The 22,478-nt window shown below is 35.3% G+C and overlaps 1 protein-coding gene across 2 annotated transcripts in view; it reads right to left on the reverse strand.

Annotated features, from left to right (window-relative positions):
- Cdh7 (cadherin 7) overlaps positions 1-14,485 on the reverse strand; it is a 188,287-nt gene extending 173,802 nt beyond the window's left edge. Inside the window, exons 1-2 of one of the 2 annotated variants that reach the window (XM_075987617.1) lie at positions 12,911-14,485; positions 2,162-2,565 (exon numbers count right to left, since the gene is read on the reverse strand). In XM_075987617.1, the coding sequence (XP_075843732.1) occupies positions 2,162-2,371 (210 nt within the window). In that variant the 5' untranslated portion in view covers positions 2,372-2,565; positions 12,911-14,485. The remainder of the gene's footprint in view (positions 1-2,161; positions 2,566-12,910) is intronic. The other variant, XM_075987619.1, reaches the window with a different exon arrangement.
- Between the last annotated feature and the right edge of the window lie 7,993 nt (positions 14,486-22,478).

Consider the following 22,478-nt stretch of genomic DNA (forward strand, 5'->3'; position numbering starts at 1 on the left):
GGTCAAAACCTTGAATTATAATTACTATTTTCACTATTTTTAATTTTCTGACATTTTTATTGTTAATTAGTGGCCCGTATTAGGATACACAGGTGATAACATTTTTATTTATTAATTAGTGACCCATTTAAGATGAATGGGTGGTAACCTTATTTTTAATTGATTAGTGACCCATATTAGGATACACAAGTGGTAAGATTTTTATTTATTAATTAGTGACCTATGTTTGGATGCATGGGTGGTAGGTATTCAGAGTATTTCTTTCAGGGTTTAGTTTCTTTCTTCTACCAGGTGCATGGTGGGATCAGATTCACATCATTGTTTGGTGTCATTGCTTTGTGGTATGTGATTTTGCCAGTATCATTTGTGTGCAGGGAAGTAAGTTAAAATGGATTGCGAGAAATTTTGTCACATATAAAGCATAATGATTTTAATAGTTGTACAAGTGAATTAGTATAATATATATTCCTTAATATTTACACATACTTTTTTGGTTTTTTGTTTTTAAGACTGGATTTCTCTGTATCTTTGAAGGTTGTCCTGGAACTCACTCAGGCTAGCTTTGAATTCAGAGAGATCTGTCTGCCTCTGCCTCCTGAGTGCTAGGATCAAAGGTGTGTGGCCCTGCCCACTGGCTACACTTTTTTACTTAAGGAAAATGCAAGTCCCTGGTCCAACATATTTCTGTTTGCCATAGAGATTCAATCAGAATCCTAAACATTAAAAAGAAATGAGAAATATTTTTTAAAATTTTCCTTGAACTAAGCAAATACTCAATAATTTTTAAAAATAGTTTAACTTATTCATGTGAAAAAATCATCAACATAAAATATCTAATATTCATTCTTGATCTTTCTAGTGAAAAAAAGTCCTGATTTCTCAGTAACTCTGTTAGTAAATTATGCTACATTTTATGAGGAATATATGCTTAAAACTAGTGAGATTGGAGGAAGATATACAGCTGTTTAGTTTAATTACTGATCTATCCTATTCAGAAATATTTACTAGTGCTGACTCCCACACTGAGGAACTTAGGACATCTTAAACTATGAAAAGCCTATCACCTGAGAAGAAGATCTAAGAAAAGTGAGCATCAGGCCATGTTCTTGTAATATGCCCTTTAGGTCACTGAATTCTCAAAGGAACATTTGACAAAAAAAAAAAAAAAAAAGAAAGAAAGAAAGAAAGAAAATTAAAAACAAAATCTGCAGCAATACAACTACCATGAACTGCTGATCATTTGTCTAATAGCATCTCAAATTGAATTTGATTCATGCTCATATTTAACAAAAAAAGGGACATTCTGAAAAGCAAAAAAAAAATGCAGTTTTATGAAAAGAAGATAGCTAAGAACTTGGATTTGAACTGCTTATAATTGAAACAATGATGTCAAAATATTTCATATTACAAACTGTAATGCTAAGAATGGGTAAAGATACATAAGTATGAATGTAGGCATAATTGATAAGATATCACAAAACTAGCTACTAGAGAATCAACTGAAATGTTTCGAGAGAGGAGTAGGTGTTTTCTTCGACAGCATAGATACTGGTAAATTGGGGATACTCTTGTAAATAACTCTACAACTTCTCAACTATGCTCTTGTGGGTAACCATGATGAAACTTAGTGGATTACAACAATAAAACAAAGCAAAGCATATAAATAAACAAACAAAAAACCCACAGCAAGCAACAGCCATGAAAGTAGTTGGGGGACTAGCTAGAAAAGCAAAGAATATCAAAGGAAGTAGGAAGAAGGAATTTCTTGAGAGTACTAGATGTGGCTTTGAATATGGTCAAAATTCATTATATACATGAGTGAAAATTTCATACTGAAATTCATCGTATCCAATAATTATACACTGGCAAAATCCTTTCAATATTAACTGGTCGAAGAAGTATATCACTTCATCTTTAGTGGGTCATCTTATTCTATTTATGGTAATAAGAGCTTAACAGCACGTTCCAATAGTGGTAAACCAGGCCTCTAAGATTTAAAACAAAAGTACCACTCCTTAAGCTAAGTCCTCACTACCCCACCTGGCACAGTAGTTAATGAAAGAAATATCATAAACTCTTTTACTAAATACAAATGTGACTCTTCATCCAGTCACAGGTATTGACAGTAACCATTTGAACTTTGAAAGGCCAAATTCCCTACCTTGCCTACATAGAGGGGATCTGAGCCCATGTATTCTTCCAGCACGAAGAACTGATTCCATACCCAGCTGCGCTTCGTTCGGGACCTCCCTGACTGAAAATATAGCTTGGATCTGGACCTTGGCGGTTCAGCTTGACTCGTCCCAGAGAAACATAGGAAGAGACCTACAAGCTGTAGAAAATGGCACAACTCTACTTTGCCCAGCTTCATCTTTTTTTTCTTTCTTTTTGCTGTGTAAGAAAAAAATCTTGAGAAGAGAAAAGTCACAGTTCTAGTTGGCCTCGTAGCTTTTGCCTCCAGCAGTGTGTCAGCTCAGAATCCAGAGAAAATAATCTGTAGAGTGTTTCACTGGAAGAGGTAAGCAGTGCTGAGTAGCCCTTGCCAAGGAATGGTGAAATAAGTACCTAGAACAAAGACAGAAGATTGTGTCAGAAACTAGAACATGTAATATTGCTAAAAATTCAGTTGTTAACTATACTGAATTCCCCCAAATAGCATTTGGATTATCACTAAAATATTAATACATACACTTAGAAAATTACAATAATAGCATCCACGTTTATAGATTACCGAATTCTGCCATTTGTAGAATTATCTTTGTTCCACAGCACAATTTCCATGATTCTTCTAAGGCATTGATTTACTCTACATGTAGAATGTTGTTTTAAAACATGATTTTAAAGTTAGCCTCTTTATAGATTTTTTTTGCATTCATTATTATTAGTATGTAAAAACTAATTATCTCAGAGCAGGGGTTCAAGCAAATGGGAAGTCTATATGTCTGTTTAAATCTCTCCAGTGAAACAGTAAAGAGAAATAAAATACATGGTGATTCAAACTGACAGATTGATTCTGAGTCACAGAACACCAGCTGTTTTGATGTGTTCTGATTTGATTGTGATCACCTGAAAAGCTTAGTGCCTTCCATTTTCTGCCCTTCAAACTTATCATGTGCACTGTGCAACATGGTCGGTATGCTATTCCACCTAGTCATTTGCTACTCCATGAATCTTTATTAAATGCTTTTATTTTATGATTTCTGAATAGTGGCCTTCCTCCATAAGCAGAAACAGAATTGACTCATAATGCACAATAAATAGGAAAGAAAGCAACTATATTTGTGAAACTTATTGATTTTCGGCTTGCAACCAGCTCAGGAACCGCATCAGAAAAAAAAAAAAAAAAAAAAAAAAAAAAAAAAAAAACCCTTACTCTGGTTTCTATTTACTGCAGGTGCAAAACCCTAATAATGCAAGAGTTACAAAATTAGTTACAAAACAAACTTCCTTATACACCCCCAAAACACAGAGGGATAAAAATTTATTACAAGAGTCTCACTTAAATGACTGTGTTGCACTCTGTAAATTAACTTTGCTTTCTATAAATAAATCAACAATAGGATAAATATAGAAGGCTCTCCCCACCCTCCTTCTTCCTTTCTCTCTGGGTATAAGTGTGTGTATGTTGTGTGTATGAGTGTTTTGAGAGTAGATAACATATCAATAATATAAAGCCAAAAGTTCCCTACATATTAAAGCAAAAACAGCGTTATCCTTAGAAATTTTTCTATCTTTCATATTTTTTACAATATACTCAATAACAAACATGTATATCACTCAATAGACAAATACTTTAGACAGTAAACCAGTTCACAAATTGAAGAAGAAACAAATCCAACTGACCATTAGCTCTGTAAAAACTATCATATAACTTTAAAAATATATTTCTATAAAGTGTTGGTATCCCATAGAGTATTTCAGAATGATAGAAAAAGATGCATTCTGATAACCAACAAAACTGGGTATTTCTATTAATTATAGGACCTATAGCCTGCAGTAAATTCAAGGTCCCCAAATCCTGTGACTGAAGGCAAAGTTACATAGAAACCAGAGGAGAAAAAGAGGATGGGTGAAATAAGGTAGGAAAATGAGACAGGAAGGCTAATATGCAACAGGGTAGATTAAAACTACTCTGTGTCTTATTATGTGTTTCAAACATAATGGATTAGCAGAAATATTCATAAATGCACGAGTGTGCAGTGAGAGTGGGTAAGCAGATATAAAGCAAGTCTGCCTTTCCAGAAGCTAGCAGCAGACGGGATTTCTGGGCACTAGGATGATGTTGTGATCAAAGTAGTCATATGGGCACAAAATAAGGAAGAGTTCCAGTTTCTCAGCTCTCATTTCTTCAGAGGAATTACATTTTTATTAAAACTAGATTCCTCCTTAGGACAAAAAAAAAATAAATGCATGGTAACCAAATTATATTACATAGATTATGATATGTCTAAGAGGGTTTTGTGACATTATTTCATCATGAAAATATATCCAACTTTTAAAATAAATAAAAGCCTGGGATAAAACCGGACTAGCTGAACATAGCAGACAATGATGACTACTGAGAACTCAAGAACAATGGCAATGGGTTTTTGATCCTACTGCACGTACTGGCTTTGTGGGAGCCTAGGCAGTTTGGATGCTCACCTTACTAGACCTGGATGGAGGTGGGTGGTCCTTGGACTTCCCACAGGACAGGGAACCCTGATTGCTCTTTGGACTGACAAGGGAGTGGGACTTGATTGGGGGAGGGGGAGGGATATGGGAGGCGATGGTGGGGAAGAGACAGAAATCTTTAATAAATATATATATATAAATATATAAATAAATAAACATTAACAGCAAATTATTTTTGGAATTCAGAACTTGGGGGTGGTAAGGGTGTTTCCCTCTGATACATCCATATTAAACTTAACAATGCATAATTAAGCTTAAAAGTTTAAGTTGCATGGTAATTGATAACAAAAATTAGAAGAAACTAGATAAGCTCTGAGTTAAAGCCTCAAGCACATTAGCCTACATGATGAAAATAATTGCCTTTCATAATAATAACAATAGCATCTGGATTAATGTAAGAAATTATAAACTGGTAAGCATAATTCTTGGCATGTTCAGAGGTGGATAAAAATAGCTAGTAGAGTTATTACTGTTATCATTATTTTCTGTTTTTGAAAAATTATCGGAACATAGAAAGTTGTTAGTGAACTGACATTATTTTTTATTTCGATGTTAACAATAGTAAAATTATTTAGATACCTTTTATCATAAAAGGAAAAATATTCTAAAAAGGGAGATTTGATGTCAGGGCACCACACACTCATGAATCAAAAGCAGTCACATGGATGAATACTTGCTGGTGGAAGCTTTGAATTACTATCAAAAGACATTATTTTTGGTAAACCAAATACTGGATTGAAACTGAAGTGGATTTAAATTAATCAAGGGTATCCACTGAACATGGAGAAAGAGGGCATAATAATGATGGGGCCAGAAAACTGGAGTCTTACTTTAAACTTTAGGTACCTCTGTGATTTCATTTTCTGTATGTACAAAATTAAAAGACTGGAATAAATAACGTTACAAAGTCTGAGGTATTTTTTTCTAAGTCATACATTTAGGATTTTGGCAATTTCTTAGGAGTAATATGGCCACTTTTACTGTGAAACTGAGATGAAAGGCCTATTGATGGAGAATTTAAGAGCTTTAAAATGGAATCCGAATGTAGAAGAAGCACTTGGCCTTTTTCTGAAGCACAGTGTGCTCTGTAAAGTCTTATTCAATTACTTGTATTGTCTCTTGATGATTTTTTCTCATCTACACAAAAATATTGCAGATTGATCAGAGCAACTAGAACATAGAGATGAGAAAAGGCTAACAACTGAACACATCATGACTCTTGAGATAATATTAATGAAGGAAAGATACCTGAAAATTGTATGCTGTCTTGTTTAAATAAAGGATTTTAAAAGTAGATAAAATGATTGCTTAATACACAGGTATATACATTTTGTTATTGTAACTGTGGAATTTAAAACAAGCTAGACATTCAGTGAAAAATTAACCACACATAAAAAGTCAACATATGAAATCTCTGACAACTCTAAACTGTTAATGAATATCAATCATTTTGTAGACAACTACAGTACATTTGCTCTAGTATTTTAATTATATTATGCTCTTAATCATTTTTATTTTTCTTTAAGCCTGAAATATTACACCAAATAGTTTAAATTGTTTTGTGTACAAGATTGAAGTGTTGGATTCTGTTGGATGCAGATAGATGTGTCTATAATATGCCTTACAGAATTTTTTTGAAAATAAGAAAATAGTATCTATATAATTGTCCTATGAACTTACTGTGTTCATGTCTAATTCATCAATAGGTTTTTTTTAATGGTCAACATTCTCTATAGCTTTGCTTCCTTTGCAAACCAATGTGATTTGTCAAACTCATTGTGCACTGAGGTGGCCTATCATGTAAGACAAAGATATCGCTAAATTTTACTTCAATAAAGATAAACAAAAGTATAACAACAACTCCGGAGTTATTTCTGCATATGGTTATCAAACAGAAATAGTTCATATTTGAAATTTAATCAATATTGTGTAACTCCTCCAGAAAGTTTTCCTGTGTTCTCATGATATGTATAATGGTAATGGTGTCATAGTGCTATTTATGCATGTGAATGACTTTAAGCACTAGAAAATATTTGTCAATATTTCATTATAAGATATTCTCAACTAATCCGTGTCCCAAAGCAAGAATGCTACGCTTTGCCTTATCTTCTACAAACTGCGCTATTTTTCCTGCTGCCGTCTCATCTATGTGAGTTTTACAAGACATGCTAGCAAAAACTCCATGTCAGAAATAAGCAGAGACTTCAGTGTCCATGTCCTTGTCTGGATGACCTGTCCTAGAAAAATAACTAACTTAGGTAGTAAACTCCCAAGTGTTTGAAAAACTGACCTCTTTTATACTGATGGCTCAGAAAAAGTGTAAACAAATGTACTGATGTAAAAAGGAGGTAATTTCTATATATTGTGATCATCTTTGACACGGTTCAAGATTTAGAACATTTTAACTGAAAAAAAATAAATTCCTTATATTGAAAGAAATTTAAAATATCTTTGCTATTTATATTTTATTTATAATAATTTTTAATTTTTCTGAAGTTGTTTATATGAAATATCACTACGAATAATACTATGATAAGCACAATACACTTACAAATCAGTCAGATTAAATATCAGAACCTTGGAAAGGAAATGTTAAATGTATTGAAGCTAGAGAAAAAAAGAAAATGTTGAGCATCAATCAACCTGACAGCATTTACTTATTTGAACTGAAATAACTGCATCAGCAACCACTTTGTTCCATACATTAGTTTCACTATATTTGTAAAGAATGATTTCAAAGAATATTATTTTAGATATTTAGGCTTACTAGAAAATACCATTTTATCAAGATGAAATCATTGTTATAATTTTTGACTATTTTTATTTCTTATAATTTCTGTGAAACCACTTTTAAAATCTAAACAAGTATATGTCACGCTGTCACACTCTTTTTTTTTTTTTTTGGTTTTTCGAGACAGGGTTTCTCTGTGGCTTTGGAGCCTCTCCTGGAACTAGCTCTTGTAGACCAGGCTGGTCTTGAACTCACAGAGATCTGCCTGCCTCTGTCTCCCGAGTGCTGGGAACAAAGGCGTGCGCCACCATCGCCCGGCTATCATGCTCTTAACCAAACATTTTATTTATAGTTAGAAGCAATGATTGAAGGCCCATCACTAACCAAAAAAATAGTAAGAGGTTTTATACTTTAGCATTTCATCATTCAGAAAAAGTGCAAATCGCCTGGAGCCTGAGTCATCTGAATTAAAGTTAGCATACTAGGAACATGATAAGCAGTGTATAACAGCTCATGTTCAGCCTCTGCACATTAGCAGATAACTATATGAACTTTTAAAACAAACCTAAAAACACATTAAGAGCTGGATACATGGTTCAGCCTTTGAAAGGTTAGGTTCACAGCTAAAAGTAAAACTGCATGGAGGTGCACTCTCTGACTCTAGCACCTAGGCGACTGAGGCAGGAGCATTAAACATTCAAGATTATTATCACTTATATACAGACACATTAATTGAGAAACAAATAAGAAAAGCAATTAAAAGATTGTCAATGTACATATTCATTACTGTGTTTTCAAAAAAGCACATGTATAAAGCATTCTTTAAATGCTTTATAGAAACAAATGTGATGTGTGAGTGTATATAATATGAAGGAAATAGATAAATGGCTAATATTTTGTAGAAATTGTATTATATTTTTATGTACATTATAAACAAGCAGCAGATTATCTCAATTCAAGAACTTGTGCTTCCAGTTGCACTATACTCTAAGCAAGGAGCAACTGCATGAAGCCTAGTTATGAAACTGCTTTAATATAGTTAATGGATCTCACACTAAGACATAATTTATTTTCTACTGATGTTATTGATTTAAAGAAAGAGGGCCTAGCACTTTAAAATTAGTAAAGTTAATGATAAGATAAAGCATGATAGTCCAAAAGTAAGTGTAACAGTAAAGTAAATATAATGATAAACTGCATTTTTAAAGAAGCGTAATAGTAGAACAATTTATTTGAAGACTGTTAATGCATTTAATAATATGAACCATGAGACCGAGAAACAAATCCCTAATAGTTGCCTGACAAACAGATTCAGAATCTAATTGCTATTCCTTAGGATGTTTTCTTTTCTTATTATTAATAATCACTAATAAAAATATGGCTATAACAAATAAAGAACTATTGTGCTGTTGTTCTATTGGGAAGAAGTGCCATGTCCAAGATTGTTTTAAACTTTCAGTACACTTTTACAAGCAATACATTATTAATGACTCCTTATGAAAGACAAACAACACACTAGCTTAAAAGCAGAAATATAAGAACAAAGTAGTTAGAAGGTATTCTACAGAATCAGGATTGCATTAGAGCAGTTTATCACTACTTGTTCTTTAGCTAAGTCTGGAAAGAAAACTGTTTGTTGCTTTGCACATAATCCTTAGAAGAAAGAGGCATGACATAATTTCAAGGAAGAATTTCCATATATATATACTTTAAGAGCTTCATTAATCCTTACTTCCCCAGAATAGCAAGTACTTGTCACCAATGAGGACCTTGCTGTTATTATCTAGGTCCACAAAGTTAGAGTAGTTGGCTTGGCATAATGGATATTACATCCTCATTGTTGCTTTTATTTATTTATAGAGTAGAATCATTTAATACATTCTTACAAAAAGATACATTATAATATCTTTCAATTTGTGACTGAGCACAAGAATTTTGCATTTGAGAAAAGACTGAAGCAAGAAACCTTTCAGGGTATTTGTCACATTTCATTTCCGACTATGTTGTTACAAACAAGCTAGTAAGGGCAATTTCTATGAAATAGTCAAAGAAAATGTCACTTCAATGTTAGGAATGCAATACTTTGGTTTTCTTGAGAGTTCATGTTAGAGAAAAACATGAAGAATTCACAAATATTCTGCCCATGATACTGTAAGGTGTTGATAAAACCAGAAATGACAAACATAAGCCACAGAAATGAATTCTACAGAATCCTAATGAAATGTCCAAGGTCACATAACTCTTACTGATGGTAGTAAGCTCAAAGAAATGATGGCAGTGTTTTTAATATTTGCTAAGTATTATTTAGGTAGTCACTCCCTTTGATTTCCCATCTTTCTCATGAGTAAAGGGTGAGCAATCATATTTTTTTTTTAAAAAATTTAAACCTTAACTTGAAATTTTTAAGGTAGAAAATCATTTTGATTGCTTTTCAGAAGGACAGGGATGGCAGGATAAAGGCAACGGGTTAAAGAACCTGTTTTCTAACAAATTTCTTTTACTATATTAAAAAATATACAAAGCACATATCCAAATTAAGATTACCTTCTTTCAACTAAAATACCTTGACAATCAAAAAGTGAGTTAGTACACTAAAAAGTTAACCATTTCCACTGAAGAACTGAACAATATTCTACAGGGAATTTTAGACGTAGGGCTTCAATTTATAAAAGTATTTTAGAATATGGGACCAATTTGTTTGTCAAAATTGCAAATATAACAGCTGTACATTATAGGTTGTTACTATAAATCCTACCACTTAAAGATGTCTGCTATTATTATAGTTCAAAATTTCATTCTTACCATCTCACAGGGCAATTAGCTGAATCTTAATACTATTTAAAGTTTTTTCATAATATTTTTTGTCTTTAATTTTGGTGAAATTCCACCTCATTGTTTTATAAATCTACATATATATATATATATATATATATATATATATATATATATATATATATAATTACTTCATATATATGAATATATACATATACATATTTTATTTCAATTAGTAAGTCTTGGAACTTGCTGTGATATGAGATTTCTTTGTAATGAAACCATGATGAAATCCATTAGCTCCCTAGGCCACACAACATTATAACCACAGACCACACTCTCCTACTGATTACTAGCCTAAGTATACAAGCAGGGACCCTAGAAATGAATAAGAGACTGTAGTGTGCATCTGTTTATCAAGCACGGGGGAAAAACCTTCCCTAAGTGAGTTATTGAGCCGATTTAGCTGAAGCTCAGATAACCATTACTATAAGAGAAAGAAATAAAGTGGAGAAAGATACATAGTTTATATTGGAGGAGAGAAGCCTATATAAATTTAAAAGTATAGTAACAAAGCACAGATGCTCTGAGTTATTTATGTAATAACTAAATGTACTCACAGGGTTATCTCTTTATATTTTTTCTTATAAGAAATCATGGCTTTTTCAATTTTAAATTTTAATTTGCACTTGGATTTACCTTATGCCAAGTGTGATTTTCATTATTTCCATGAAAGGCTTCAAGTTTCAGTGAACAGTTACAAAAGAGCAGGAAGCAACGTCTATATTAATGAAAAATCTATAGTATAATAAGAAATAAATGCGCAGGCAGACATTTGCATTTTCAATTGCTCTGGAAACTGTCACTAAATGAAGCCTGCAGAATGACAAGGTGGGGGAGGGGCGGCGATCAGAGGGGCTTCTCTGTAGAACCAGCAAATCCCAGAGGAGGCACTGTTGCACTGTTGGTCACAGTTAGATCTTTGCTGCTTGTGAGAGGCAAGGGAGATGTTCACACAGAGCTCTGTTTCATGGTGTGGTAGCTTTTCCTCAGCTCCCCTGTACCGCTGCAGGAAGGAGCACCAGACTCCGTTATTCAAGGTAGAAACACTTGCACGGTAGTCCTTTTGAAATTAACACATGTATGCTGGTTATTCTAGAAGTTTGTGAAACTCCCAATTTAAGCTCTGACTTTAAAACCTTCCAAACAAATAAAAACATATTTTTTTTTCCTTTTCAATCAGGAGAGAGAGAGCACTGTGATGCAATGAGAGCTGTTAGAGAAATTAATGTAAACTGTGTAAACTGCAGGAATATTTCAATCACTCCGCAATAAATATGTCCAACAGGAAACAAGTTGTGAATTTGTTACTCTATAACATTTCTGAAATATCTAATAATGTAGTGAACTTGAAACATACATAGATGAATTGACCTTTTGTTATCTATATACAGTTTGAGAAGTTCAGACAAGTGTTGTCATTTAGAAGTTAAAATACTGAATAATAGGATTGCTGGCAAGAAAATTATGCCTGAGAAGAGACAGTGGTTTGATTTTGCAGACCAAAGAAGACTGAACAGTGGCAAAAAAAAAAAAAAAAAAAAAAAAAAGTGCTCTCCTTTCTCCCTTCCCCATTGGACACTAAAATCCAGAGGGAATTCAAGGAGTTACAAGAATATAGATGCCTTACAAGTACCCTTTTACAAAAAAAGGAACATCTCTCTGCTATTAAATAAATAAAAACAGACTTAGGAAGACTTGTGTCAACTGATAGCTAGCAAAATTCTTATAACCTATCACAGTCCTTAACAACAATAAGATCTCCTAAGTCCGCATGCCCTTTCAGTTAGACTGCAAACTACACTACCCTCCAGGAGGATGGGCTGTGCTACTTGTTTTATTTTTCTTTACATACACAGATTTTCAGCAACCTTTCTCAGACAAAACAATTAAAACTGATATTGCATCAATGCTCCCTGATAGCCATTGACTACCAGAAAGCACACAAGAAAGATTTCCGTAGAGTTGCTGGCCTAACTAGCACCCGTGCTTTAGGATTTTGCGTCATAGTTTTCGAATAGCCGCTAAGAATAAAGAAAAACAGCTTTATTGCGTTTCTTTATCAGGGGGAATAACAAGAAAAGCATTTGGGTCAACATAGTGTCTAACTAGTCCTTTGGAAAAGAAGCTCTTGTGGCGGATTTCTGAGGACTGCAAATGTAATTGCTTCCTCTCTTAGCCCTTCAGTCCTTAACAACTTCCCTTTATAAAGACTAAAAACTACTTTGATGTTGCTGACAGTGCATCAGCACAAACTTTCCTTCATCAAACCTCTTTACAACACATTTTTGTTGACAATTTGCCTTTAACAATGTATATTGTCAATTGCAATGTCAATATAGTGACATTAATTTTTACTTTCTGTATCGACTCAAATATAAAGTTCTGTCCATTTGCCTCTGAACCAAAAAAAAAAAACAAAAAAAAAAAAAGAACTGAGTTGGCAGACATCCTATCGTGAAGGGCAAGTCTTACTTTTATAGATACTGAATTTAGTACATGACCTGAAAAGGACATTTTTTTTCTTGCAAAATAAAATAAAAGTGTTTTACAAATATTTGTGGTTTAGTATGCGGCTCTCCAGTCTTGAGATGTTCAATCTATGACTTTTTTTTTTCAACAGCTAATGATTTACCCGGTGCTGGGTTGACTTATTTGATAAGCTTTACTCACCTGAACTATGACATCTAAATCCGAAGGGTTAAGGATCTAAAACGTGAAGGCATTCAAAGCAAAGGTCCTTTTGTGTTAATCCAAGATAGAAGGCAGATAAACAGCAACTAGCCTTGTGCCAAGGGAACCCACGAAGAAATCCAAATCCAGCATGCTATCCAGAGAAGCAGGGCGTCCTTTTCCCTTCTCACACCTAAGGTACAACCAGAAGGAGCCAGAGGCAAACCCTGCAGATGCACCCGATCAGCGGAATACTAATTACAGGGGGCGGTTTGGAGAGAGGGAGCAACCTTAGGCGAGTTCCACATTCACGTAAGGCCAAAGGGGTCTAGTGCACACAGTTCAAAAGACTCCTGCTCTCACAGGCACACACCTCCTTCCAGGCTCAGACCTCTGCAGAAGCTGGCGGCGGCACAGGCTGCCCGGAGTTGCGCCAGCATCGGTCCATGGTGTCTATTAGGTACCTTTTTGAGGACCGCGGTGCAAAAGGCGGCTGTTTACCTCTGCGTCTGGAGTGCTTTGGGGGATTCGCTCTCACCCTACTTCCCTCGCGTTGTACCTGGTATCTGTCAACACTGCTTTTCCGGCCAAGCGCGTGTGAGCTCAGTCCTCTCGCCCGTCCTGCCAGGCAGAAGCACGTCTCACCACAGTGCTCAATAACTTGAAAACGCCGCGGGAAACTCCGCACGGATACCCCAGCCCGCTCTCTGTTCACAGATCTGTCCTGCTCCCCGCGGTGCGCTGCGCTGGCGCGCTCTGCAGGGAGCCATTCCCAGCCCCATGCCGGGCACCCACACTCACCTAGTGCCTCGCTACTCTACCAGCCGCGTCAGAGCCCTGAAACCACGGCATTTGCATCCGAAAGGATGCGGCTTGGCGTGGGGGTTGGGGTGGGGGTGGGGGGAACGGCGCAGTACTGGCAGCTAAGCGAGCCAGGCAGAAATGGAGGCACGAGATCCGCACCTGCTCAGCCAGCAGCCACCCGCTCTTCCTCCAATCACAGAGGACTCCGCAGGGCAAGAGGATTCTGTGAGGCCTTGCATGCCAGGGTCCCGCTCCGTGCGGAGTCTAGAAAGGTTACCGTCTTTCTGTTGTGGCCCCCCTCCCCCGACACACACACACACACACACACACACACACACACACACACACACACACACAATCTCCTCTGCACTGTAGCCTCTGGTACCAGGTCTGAAGCCAACGGAAGCGCGCGTCCCCGGAGAGGGCGAGAGGGCCAGCGTTGGTGACAGAGAGAGGGAGCACGGACGCCGGCTCAGAAATGAGCCCTAGAGGGTTGTGCGTATCCCAGCGGGTGACCATTGACCGCACTCTGCGGGAGAAGCTATTGAGACTTCAGGACCTTCTTGAAACTCGGGAAGATCTGTGGGCTGTCTTCGCCAAGAGAGAATCGCTTAGCCACACGCGGGCACACACACCCACACCTGCGAATCCTCCTCCACCTCCTGAATGACTGATCTGGGCAGATGGATTCCTTTGTAGCGAAATAAAAAAGACGGTTGAAAGTGGAAGGAGCTCAAGCTCGCCTTCACTCCTCCCTGCCCCAAAGTATTTGAATCTGAAAGGAGAGAGAGAGAGAGAGAGAGAGAGAGAGAGAGAGAGAGAGAGAGAGAGAGAGAGAGAGACAGAGACAGAGAGAGAGAGAGAGACAGAGAGAGAGAGAGAGAGAGAGACTTTTGAGTTTGGAGAATTCTTTTTTTCAAGCACCCCTCACCCCCGCTACCCCCTCCCCGTCTTAGCCTGTCTAGGAAGCCTTTATCAATTACGTTCTTGAAGCACGAATGCAGTCATAAATATAGTCAAAACTTACAGTTTCCTTGCTTGATAGTCTTGCCCTTTCATTCTCAGACTGCCCTACTTTTACTTTGTTTTACTTGCAGAAAATGTCCTCGCCTGTTATGCTCTTTAAGGAAAAATTTCCGAGGTATGTGATTTCCACGCAGGGTGGAATTCAGAGCATAGTGAATACTGCAACGGGAACGCAGTACAATGGAATACGCTTTGTTTGCCTCTGTTGGGTGCTTGATTTAACCTGGGGACTTGGTGTTGGGTCACAGAGATGAGAGTTGAACAGATCAGTGTCGAGTTCGTTGCTTTTCCTTTTACCCGTTCGTCTAATAGCCTCCTTTTCTGACTTACACAACTCAAGCAGCGGTTCCACAAGAGGAGCAAAGACTAGCCACACAGTCTCTGAGCCCTTGATTTCTCATTCACCAGAGCAACCTCAGTCAGTTCTGACCTTTTAACTTCCATTCCCCTCCACACTGCCAGGATTTAAAGTTAATAAGGATGGAGGATTGTGAAATCAAAATAATAAATATATAATGTGTAATATATGTAATATTAATAATGTTTAATAAAATGTGTAATTATATGTGTGTAATAATGTGTAATGTGTAATAAGTATGTATGTGTAATAATAAATAAATAATGTGTAACCTTGAATTCTGTGCTAGTAAACCAGTCTCTTTGAACTCCTGAGAATTTTGGTATCTCGTTATTTGCTATTACTTTACTTCATGCTGATTTTTCCAAGACTTTGCTTCTCTGCCAAGGAAAACTTCATTTTCAGATATGGATATCTAGACCTTATACCCGGTTTCAATATTTTAAAAGGCTCAAATCTTAAATTTTTCCTGGCTACTGGCATGCAGTCTGCAATTCTGTTTGTTTGTTTTTTTTCTATCTAATTTTGCACACACTTGCTTTCTGTAATTTAACTGCCTTTTAGAACATAACTTTTCTTATACCTTGTCTGTACTAAAAACTATAGGACAGGCCTGGAGGGATGGCTCAGCCGTTAAAGGCTGGGCTCACAACCAAAAATATAAAAACTATAGGACAAGAACTCAGTACAAACTAAATATAAAAGATGTATGGCCCTTGTAATAAATATTTTTTGTAACCAAGAAGGGAATCTCTGGATGCACCTTGACATTTGCCTGTGATCATATTAGGCTACTTGCAAATTGCTCTCTGCATGCCTGGGTCATTCAGCTGAAAAAGATGAAACTGTGATTGTTGATCAGTGCAACAATCACAATGCCATCTTTTCATTTTGCTTTTGTAAGAGATGTTCCCCATGTAGCTTCAAATTTCAAACATTTTATGTAGTCACTGCTAACCTTGAGCTCCAGATCCTCTTTTTAAAGCAAAGAGCATTATATGAAATAAAAATATCTATAAACAGTGAAAACAAGTTATTTTAATGACACTTTTTATTTTCTGCTTTTTTCCCTCTGCATTAAGCCTATGCAGAAAGATGGGTTATAAATTTGGGTTTGTCATCCTAAATGAGATATTATAATTTTACCTGACATTCTTACAAAACTTTCCCTAAAACAGAACCTGCACAGGCATAGTGATGGGGTGAAATGTGTTCAGTCATCCAGAGTACAGGTCCTGGTCATCATGTTTGCCAGCAGGTGTTCACCTAGCTTCTCATCCCACAGGAAGGTCTAGATTCCTTTCCATAAAAAAAGACAGTATCTATGATGATAAAACAAAAGCAGAAAGAAACTGCCCATTTGCTAGCCAGATGATTTTTTTGGCTGTGACAAAATATGTGGAGTGAAAACAATTAGGTTCACAGCTTCAGAAGTCCCAGTACACAGCTACTCTCTGTGCCCATGGTGAAGGATAACATTATGGTGAATAGCACATGGGACAAAGGAGTTTTAATACTTCATTGTACAAAGAAAGCACGAGGTAGAAGAAACAGTAGTCATCCAAGGCAATGCAACATACAGTCAGTCCCAAGGACAGATGCCCAGTTATTTTCTTGAGATAGTTTCCATTTTAAACCATTCCCTTGACTCCCATTGGCCTGTTTAAAATTTTTATACATAAGCAAAATAAACATCAGTTCTATTGGAGGACTGGTGGTCATAATTGTTTCTGAAAACACAAACACAAATATACTCAGAAGCATACTTTAATTAATATTCTAGGTGTTTCTGAATCAGATTACCAATCAAGATTAAATCTACCAGTACCTCTCTCTGAGAAGACTGCATTTGAGTTGAGGTACATTGATAACAATATTAATGTTTTTGGATATCTGAAGGAGAAACAATTTTTGCAGAGTAAATAAGGGGAAAGATGGCGAAGGGAAATAGGTGGGTATATGTGAGAACCATAGCTTTCTGAAGAAAGCTGTGCAAACAACAGACATGTTTCCTATAGTAACTATTATGTCTTAAGTCGCTCAAGGCCTTCTAATTTTTGGAAGATAGATTTACACTTTATTCCTAGGAAGAAGCCAAACACTAAGGCCAACAGTAAAAGAAGAGCTCCCAAGATTAAGCTGCAGTCATTAGGACAACAAAGACATGGTTTATTGATTTATTACTTCTCTCCTTTCCTCATAACTCCTTGCCTATTAGAAAACCTAGTTTTCTGAGTAGCACAAGTCAAATTCCTTTCAGCATATGAAGTCAAACATGCTATCAACAACCTCATGTACATGCACATCTGACATGACAAGATAATTTCCTATAAGTTCTACATTTGATTTATAGTATGTATGGGAGAGAGAGAGAGAGAGAGAGAGAGAGAGAGAGAGAGAGAGAGAGAGAGAGAGAGGCGAAAGAGGAAAAGGGAGGGCCAGAGACTGAGACCTGCACAATCAAAGGTTTTATTTCTGCATTACTAGATAAGCTTAATTGAAAAACTATAAATTTCTTTTTTAATTATTTATAAAAGTCTTTTCAGTTTGACTAAATTATACTTTCAGAACAGAAAAAATGATTATGTCTATCATGGCTTTTTTAAGGGGGAAACTATTTTCATCTTCTAAAGTAGGTATTATACAAGTTGAGATTACCATTCGTATCAACTTCACATCCAGTTTATTCATATATAAAACCAATATTTGGGTACACTATATGGCTCAATGTGGGTAAATACCCTAGCCACCAAGCCTGACACACTCTGTTAGGTCCCTGGGTCTCATATAGTGGAAAATAAGAACTGAGGCCTTCTTGTTTTCTTCTGACTACCATAAATTCGCAATGTCATACTCATGTGCACACATACACTCAAACATTCACCCACTCTTACACACACTCAGTAATGCACTTATATACATACATAAACATGCATGTATGTAGACACAGAATAATAGATAGATAGATAGATAGATAGATAGATAGATAGATAGATAGATAAACATAAATAATATAATCCAAAATATAATTCAGGTAATTGACAGCTATGAATTGCAAAGAACTTATGTTTGGCAAATCAGTTCAAAACATTCTTGGTAGCTAGAGGTTGAAAAGAACCAAGCATGCAGAAGCTCAAAATATTCTCTTTGAAACAAGATCTCTAAAAGCTGAGTTATTTGTCACAATCTCTTTTAGTATAAGCATAATGTCCATAAAAAATATTTTCATTGCATTAGCATTTTCTGAAGTTGTATATCTTTAATTTATTGTGCCTAGGAAGGCATAGATTGTTTTCTTAAAGAGGCAACATTTTAGATGAAAGATTCTACCTCATGTAGTCTGTTCAGTTATTTGGTAAACAAGATCAGAACTTTTGGTCTCCTCTTTTGGTCTCCGAGGTTGGTGATAGATTATATAAATGTCTTAGATTCAGGACCTTCCAATCTACTATGAAACAGTGTATACAGGCATCTTCATGCCATATGTGGTGAGGAAGACACACAACCTCAAGTGTGGAAACACAAAGAAGTATAAAAAGGGAAGACAAAAGTATTTGTGATTCTCTAGGAAAATAGGAGTATAATCTTGAAAAGTTTTTCTTGTTTTTGTTATTGATGACAATTTTAGCAGAAAAGGATCATATTTTGGTAGAAGCAATCTATTGGAAGCACTAAACCTGTCTTTGTTTGAAGGTAATGGAAATGTTTATGATTTTGTTCAAACATGGGGAAGGAAAGTCTTGGGCTAGACTATTTTAATGACATCAGTCATATATGAATATTCTTTTTTATAGTCAGCAAACATAAGTATATTTAAAGATTTCTTGAGTAGAATTATTTATATATTACACAATATACATTTAATAGTATCTTATTTATGAACATTGACATTACTTAAAATGCTTAGATCTATCTTTATCTTTGATGGGGTCAAGATCCCAAGATGAAGGAATGGACAACTCCCATTCATTCTCTGAGGATTCAAGCAAGGTGTTGCTTCAACTCTGAGTTTGAAGTAATATAATCCACAGTGATTTTGGCAGACAAGTCCCACAGGAATGAAGCAGACAAAATGGAAAATAGAGGTAAAGTAAACACTTCAGTTTGTGTTCTGCAAATAACCTCTTCAACTCCTCCATATAGTGATGGTTCCTCCCTCAGTTTGAGAACACCTGAGATACAGAGGGTCAGGGATTAACATTTCAAAGCAGAACTTTAATTTAATGTTGCAACATGTCAAGTTTCTCAATATTTTCGTACTAAGTAACAAATCAAAACAGATAAGCATTTGATTTGACTTGGTATCAAATGCCAAAGAGAGAGTGAACATTTACATATTTAATAGCATATCATATGATACTATTCATGTGCCATTGTATCTCTGGATTCAATATAGTTAGGATAAAAATTACGTTTTAAAATGCAACTCAAATACAAACTGTCTGAAATAATACAAGTTTGTGCTGTCTCTTGAATTATAGTTTTTTTTTAATAAAAACCTTCTAAATCCTTTAGAAAAAAGGCAATAGTGCATATTTGTACTGAAAACTGGTCTATCTATCATTTTGTGATAAATTAAAGAATCTTTGGGATTTTTACACTAAAACAACAGAGTTCAAAAATATTTATGGAATATTTTTACACCTGTGTGTAGCAGGTTTAAGGTCACAAATCGAAGAATCCACAAAAAAAGTAAGGCCAAGTTTCAAGGGAAGAGTTCACATATATATGCAAATCTACGTAAAAAAAAGAAAAACTTTACATGTAAGTGAATAGCAAGCAGTGAAGTGTTATAGGATTCAAAGAAGAATGAACTTTGTCACATATTTTATCACAGTGTGTGAAGATGTGTTGCTATATTACCGTGCCTCCCTAAGGCATCTGATTGATTTAATAAAATGCTAAATCACCAAAGCTAGGCAGGAAAGGTTATACAGGACTTCTAAACATATAAAGGACTCTTTGCAAAAAGAGAGACAGATTTCACCAGTGAGATGTCGAGGGAGGCAAGCATACATTGTAAAGTGTGGATAAAGAGCCATGTTACAGAATTTAGAAAAATAGAAATGGGTTAATTTAAATTGTAGTGCTAGTTGGAAACAAACCTAAGCTAAGGTCAAGAATTCATAATTAAAACAAGTCTCTGTGTCATTATCTGGGGGCTGGTGTTCCAAAGTCTGACAACACATGCATGTTAGTTAGAGAGTTCTAATATGCATTGACCTAATACTTCTTGTTGGCCCCAAAAAATTAATAAAATGGACACAAAAAATGATGGAAAAGATCAGAGAAATGCTTGATATCTTCTATCTTGTAGGAGAAAAACAAAGGTTTACTGAAATTTTAATAAAGGAAGTTCTCATGAATATTTTGTTGTTATTAATCAGAAAGGAGCCTCCTGTAGATACTCTCAGTTATTCTACTTTTATGTGTGTATGGGACACAGCTCCTCACTTCCCCATAGATGTACTTATTTTAGTAGCACTAACCTCACTGCCCTCTGTGTGTGCTTGCTGTGAGTTCTGCATGTTTTATCACTGGTGCTACTCAATTCTATTTAGTGCTCTCTGAACACACATAAAATGTGCAGGCAGAAATGACCCTAATTCCAACAGCTGCATAGAGCCAAGGGTGCAAGTCTCTCACGTGTGTGACTTTGGGGTTAAATTCATAATCAAGAGGAATATCTAGTAAAGACAAATAGGAGATATATAACCAAGGAAGAAGGCTTTGATGAAATAAGGCATTTTCTTCAAAGATAAAATTTTAGGAAGGTAAGAATGCTTAACATTGAAATACCACTGTCTCGTGTCCTAGAAGGAACTTATGGAAGATAGCAACAGTCCTTTTATGTACATGAACTACTTCATACACTAAGGTGAGTTCTGAGGGAGTAATTATCATATCTGTGAATTGTTTTCGTTTTCTCCTTTTGTATCTTAATGACTTAAAAGAATATAAAATACATCTTTGTATATACCCTAGCCACCTGAAAGCAAAACTAAACAAGAGTGACTCACAAGCAAGGATACAGAACACCTTGAATTAGGAACAACATAAAAAAGATATGAAAAGAAAGTATAATTTATTTCTCATCTTTGTGAGAACAACTTCCATTGAAAATGAATAAGCACTATGCCCTAAATATTTGCTTAAGGCTTTTTTTCACATTTCACATTGAAAAATATGTGATATGTAACAAAATATTGACTTTTATATATGGTCGTAGATCTAAAAAGGGGGAACTTGAAGGAGTAGTTGCCTCATTAAGTAAATTGCAAGAGCAACACTGAAGGTAACTGGTTTCAATACCTTATTCATGAAATGACCTATATAAAACACCTTTGAAGATAGATAATCATATTCTTTTATTTTATCAGTAACAGAATTGAAATGCAGAAATGTGGGATGATTGACTCATATTCTCATGTCAAACTTTAGGTATGCAAAACAGAATGAAAACTTAGTCTTAAAATCCTTGCTGTCTATCCTGAAGTATTCAAGAGGGCCTACAGAACTATATATCCAGATATAATTATTTGATATTTCAAATTACAAGGAAAATCTCATTTTACAGTTCTTAAATTTTGAAAGAATTAGAATAAGCATTTTACTGTAGCTTTTCTTATTTTGAATTTTGTATTTATTATAGCATTACCTTGAGTGGATTAATAATTATAAAAATTTAATATATTTTCATAAATAATTATGTAAACAGGACTCAACACTCCTTAAAATTGTATTCCAATAATGATTTAAGTCTTCAGTTCTTAGAACACTAAAAATCAAATTAGCTACTTTACCAAGAGTAAAATGTTTATACACTGGAAGTCTATAAAACTCAAAAAAAGAATGTCATGAAACATGTCATATATGAATAGCCACATTTATTTAAAATTCAGTCCCTTTTTATCAAGAATTATCAAGGCACCTTTTTTTCCCAGAAGTTAGACAGTTAAACCTTTTATAGATGATTAAAACCTGGTTATAAATTACTTATTTGAAATTTATTAGATACTCATAAATATTTAATTATTTCTTTAAAGATTAAGAAACCAAGTTATATCTTCCATAATTCCTACGAAACAGTTCATTAATTACCCATACAAATTGTCCTAACTGAAGCTTCAGATTCAAAGAGATACTAAAAGGAGCTGTTCAAAGGTAGTTACAGGTTTTCCTATTAGATAAGCCAGGTCTGCTAGCAACCCCTTTGTTTATATCCTCTGCTAGGAGAGTCTAGTCTAGCAACACTCTGTTGTCTCTTGTTGCTGTTTTCTTCTTGTTTTTATGTGTTTCTGATTGAAGACTTTCAACGTTAAACCATGAAAATCTGACTCCTTAGCTTCACTCTTGTGATGTGCAACGTGAATTTCAAGG

The sequence above is a fragment of the Microtus pennsylvanicus genome, chromosome 10 (assembly GCF_037038515.1).
Source record: "Microtus pennsylvanicus isolate mMicPen1 chromosome 10, mMicPen1.hap1, whole genome shotgun sequence".
Lineage (NCBI taxonomy): Eukaryota > Metazoa > Chordata > Mammalia > Rodentia > Cricetidae > Microtus > Microtus pennsylvanicus.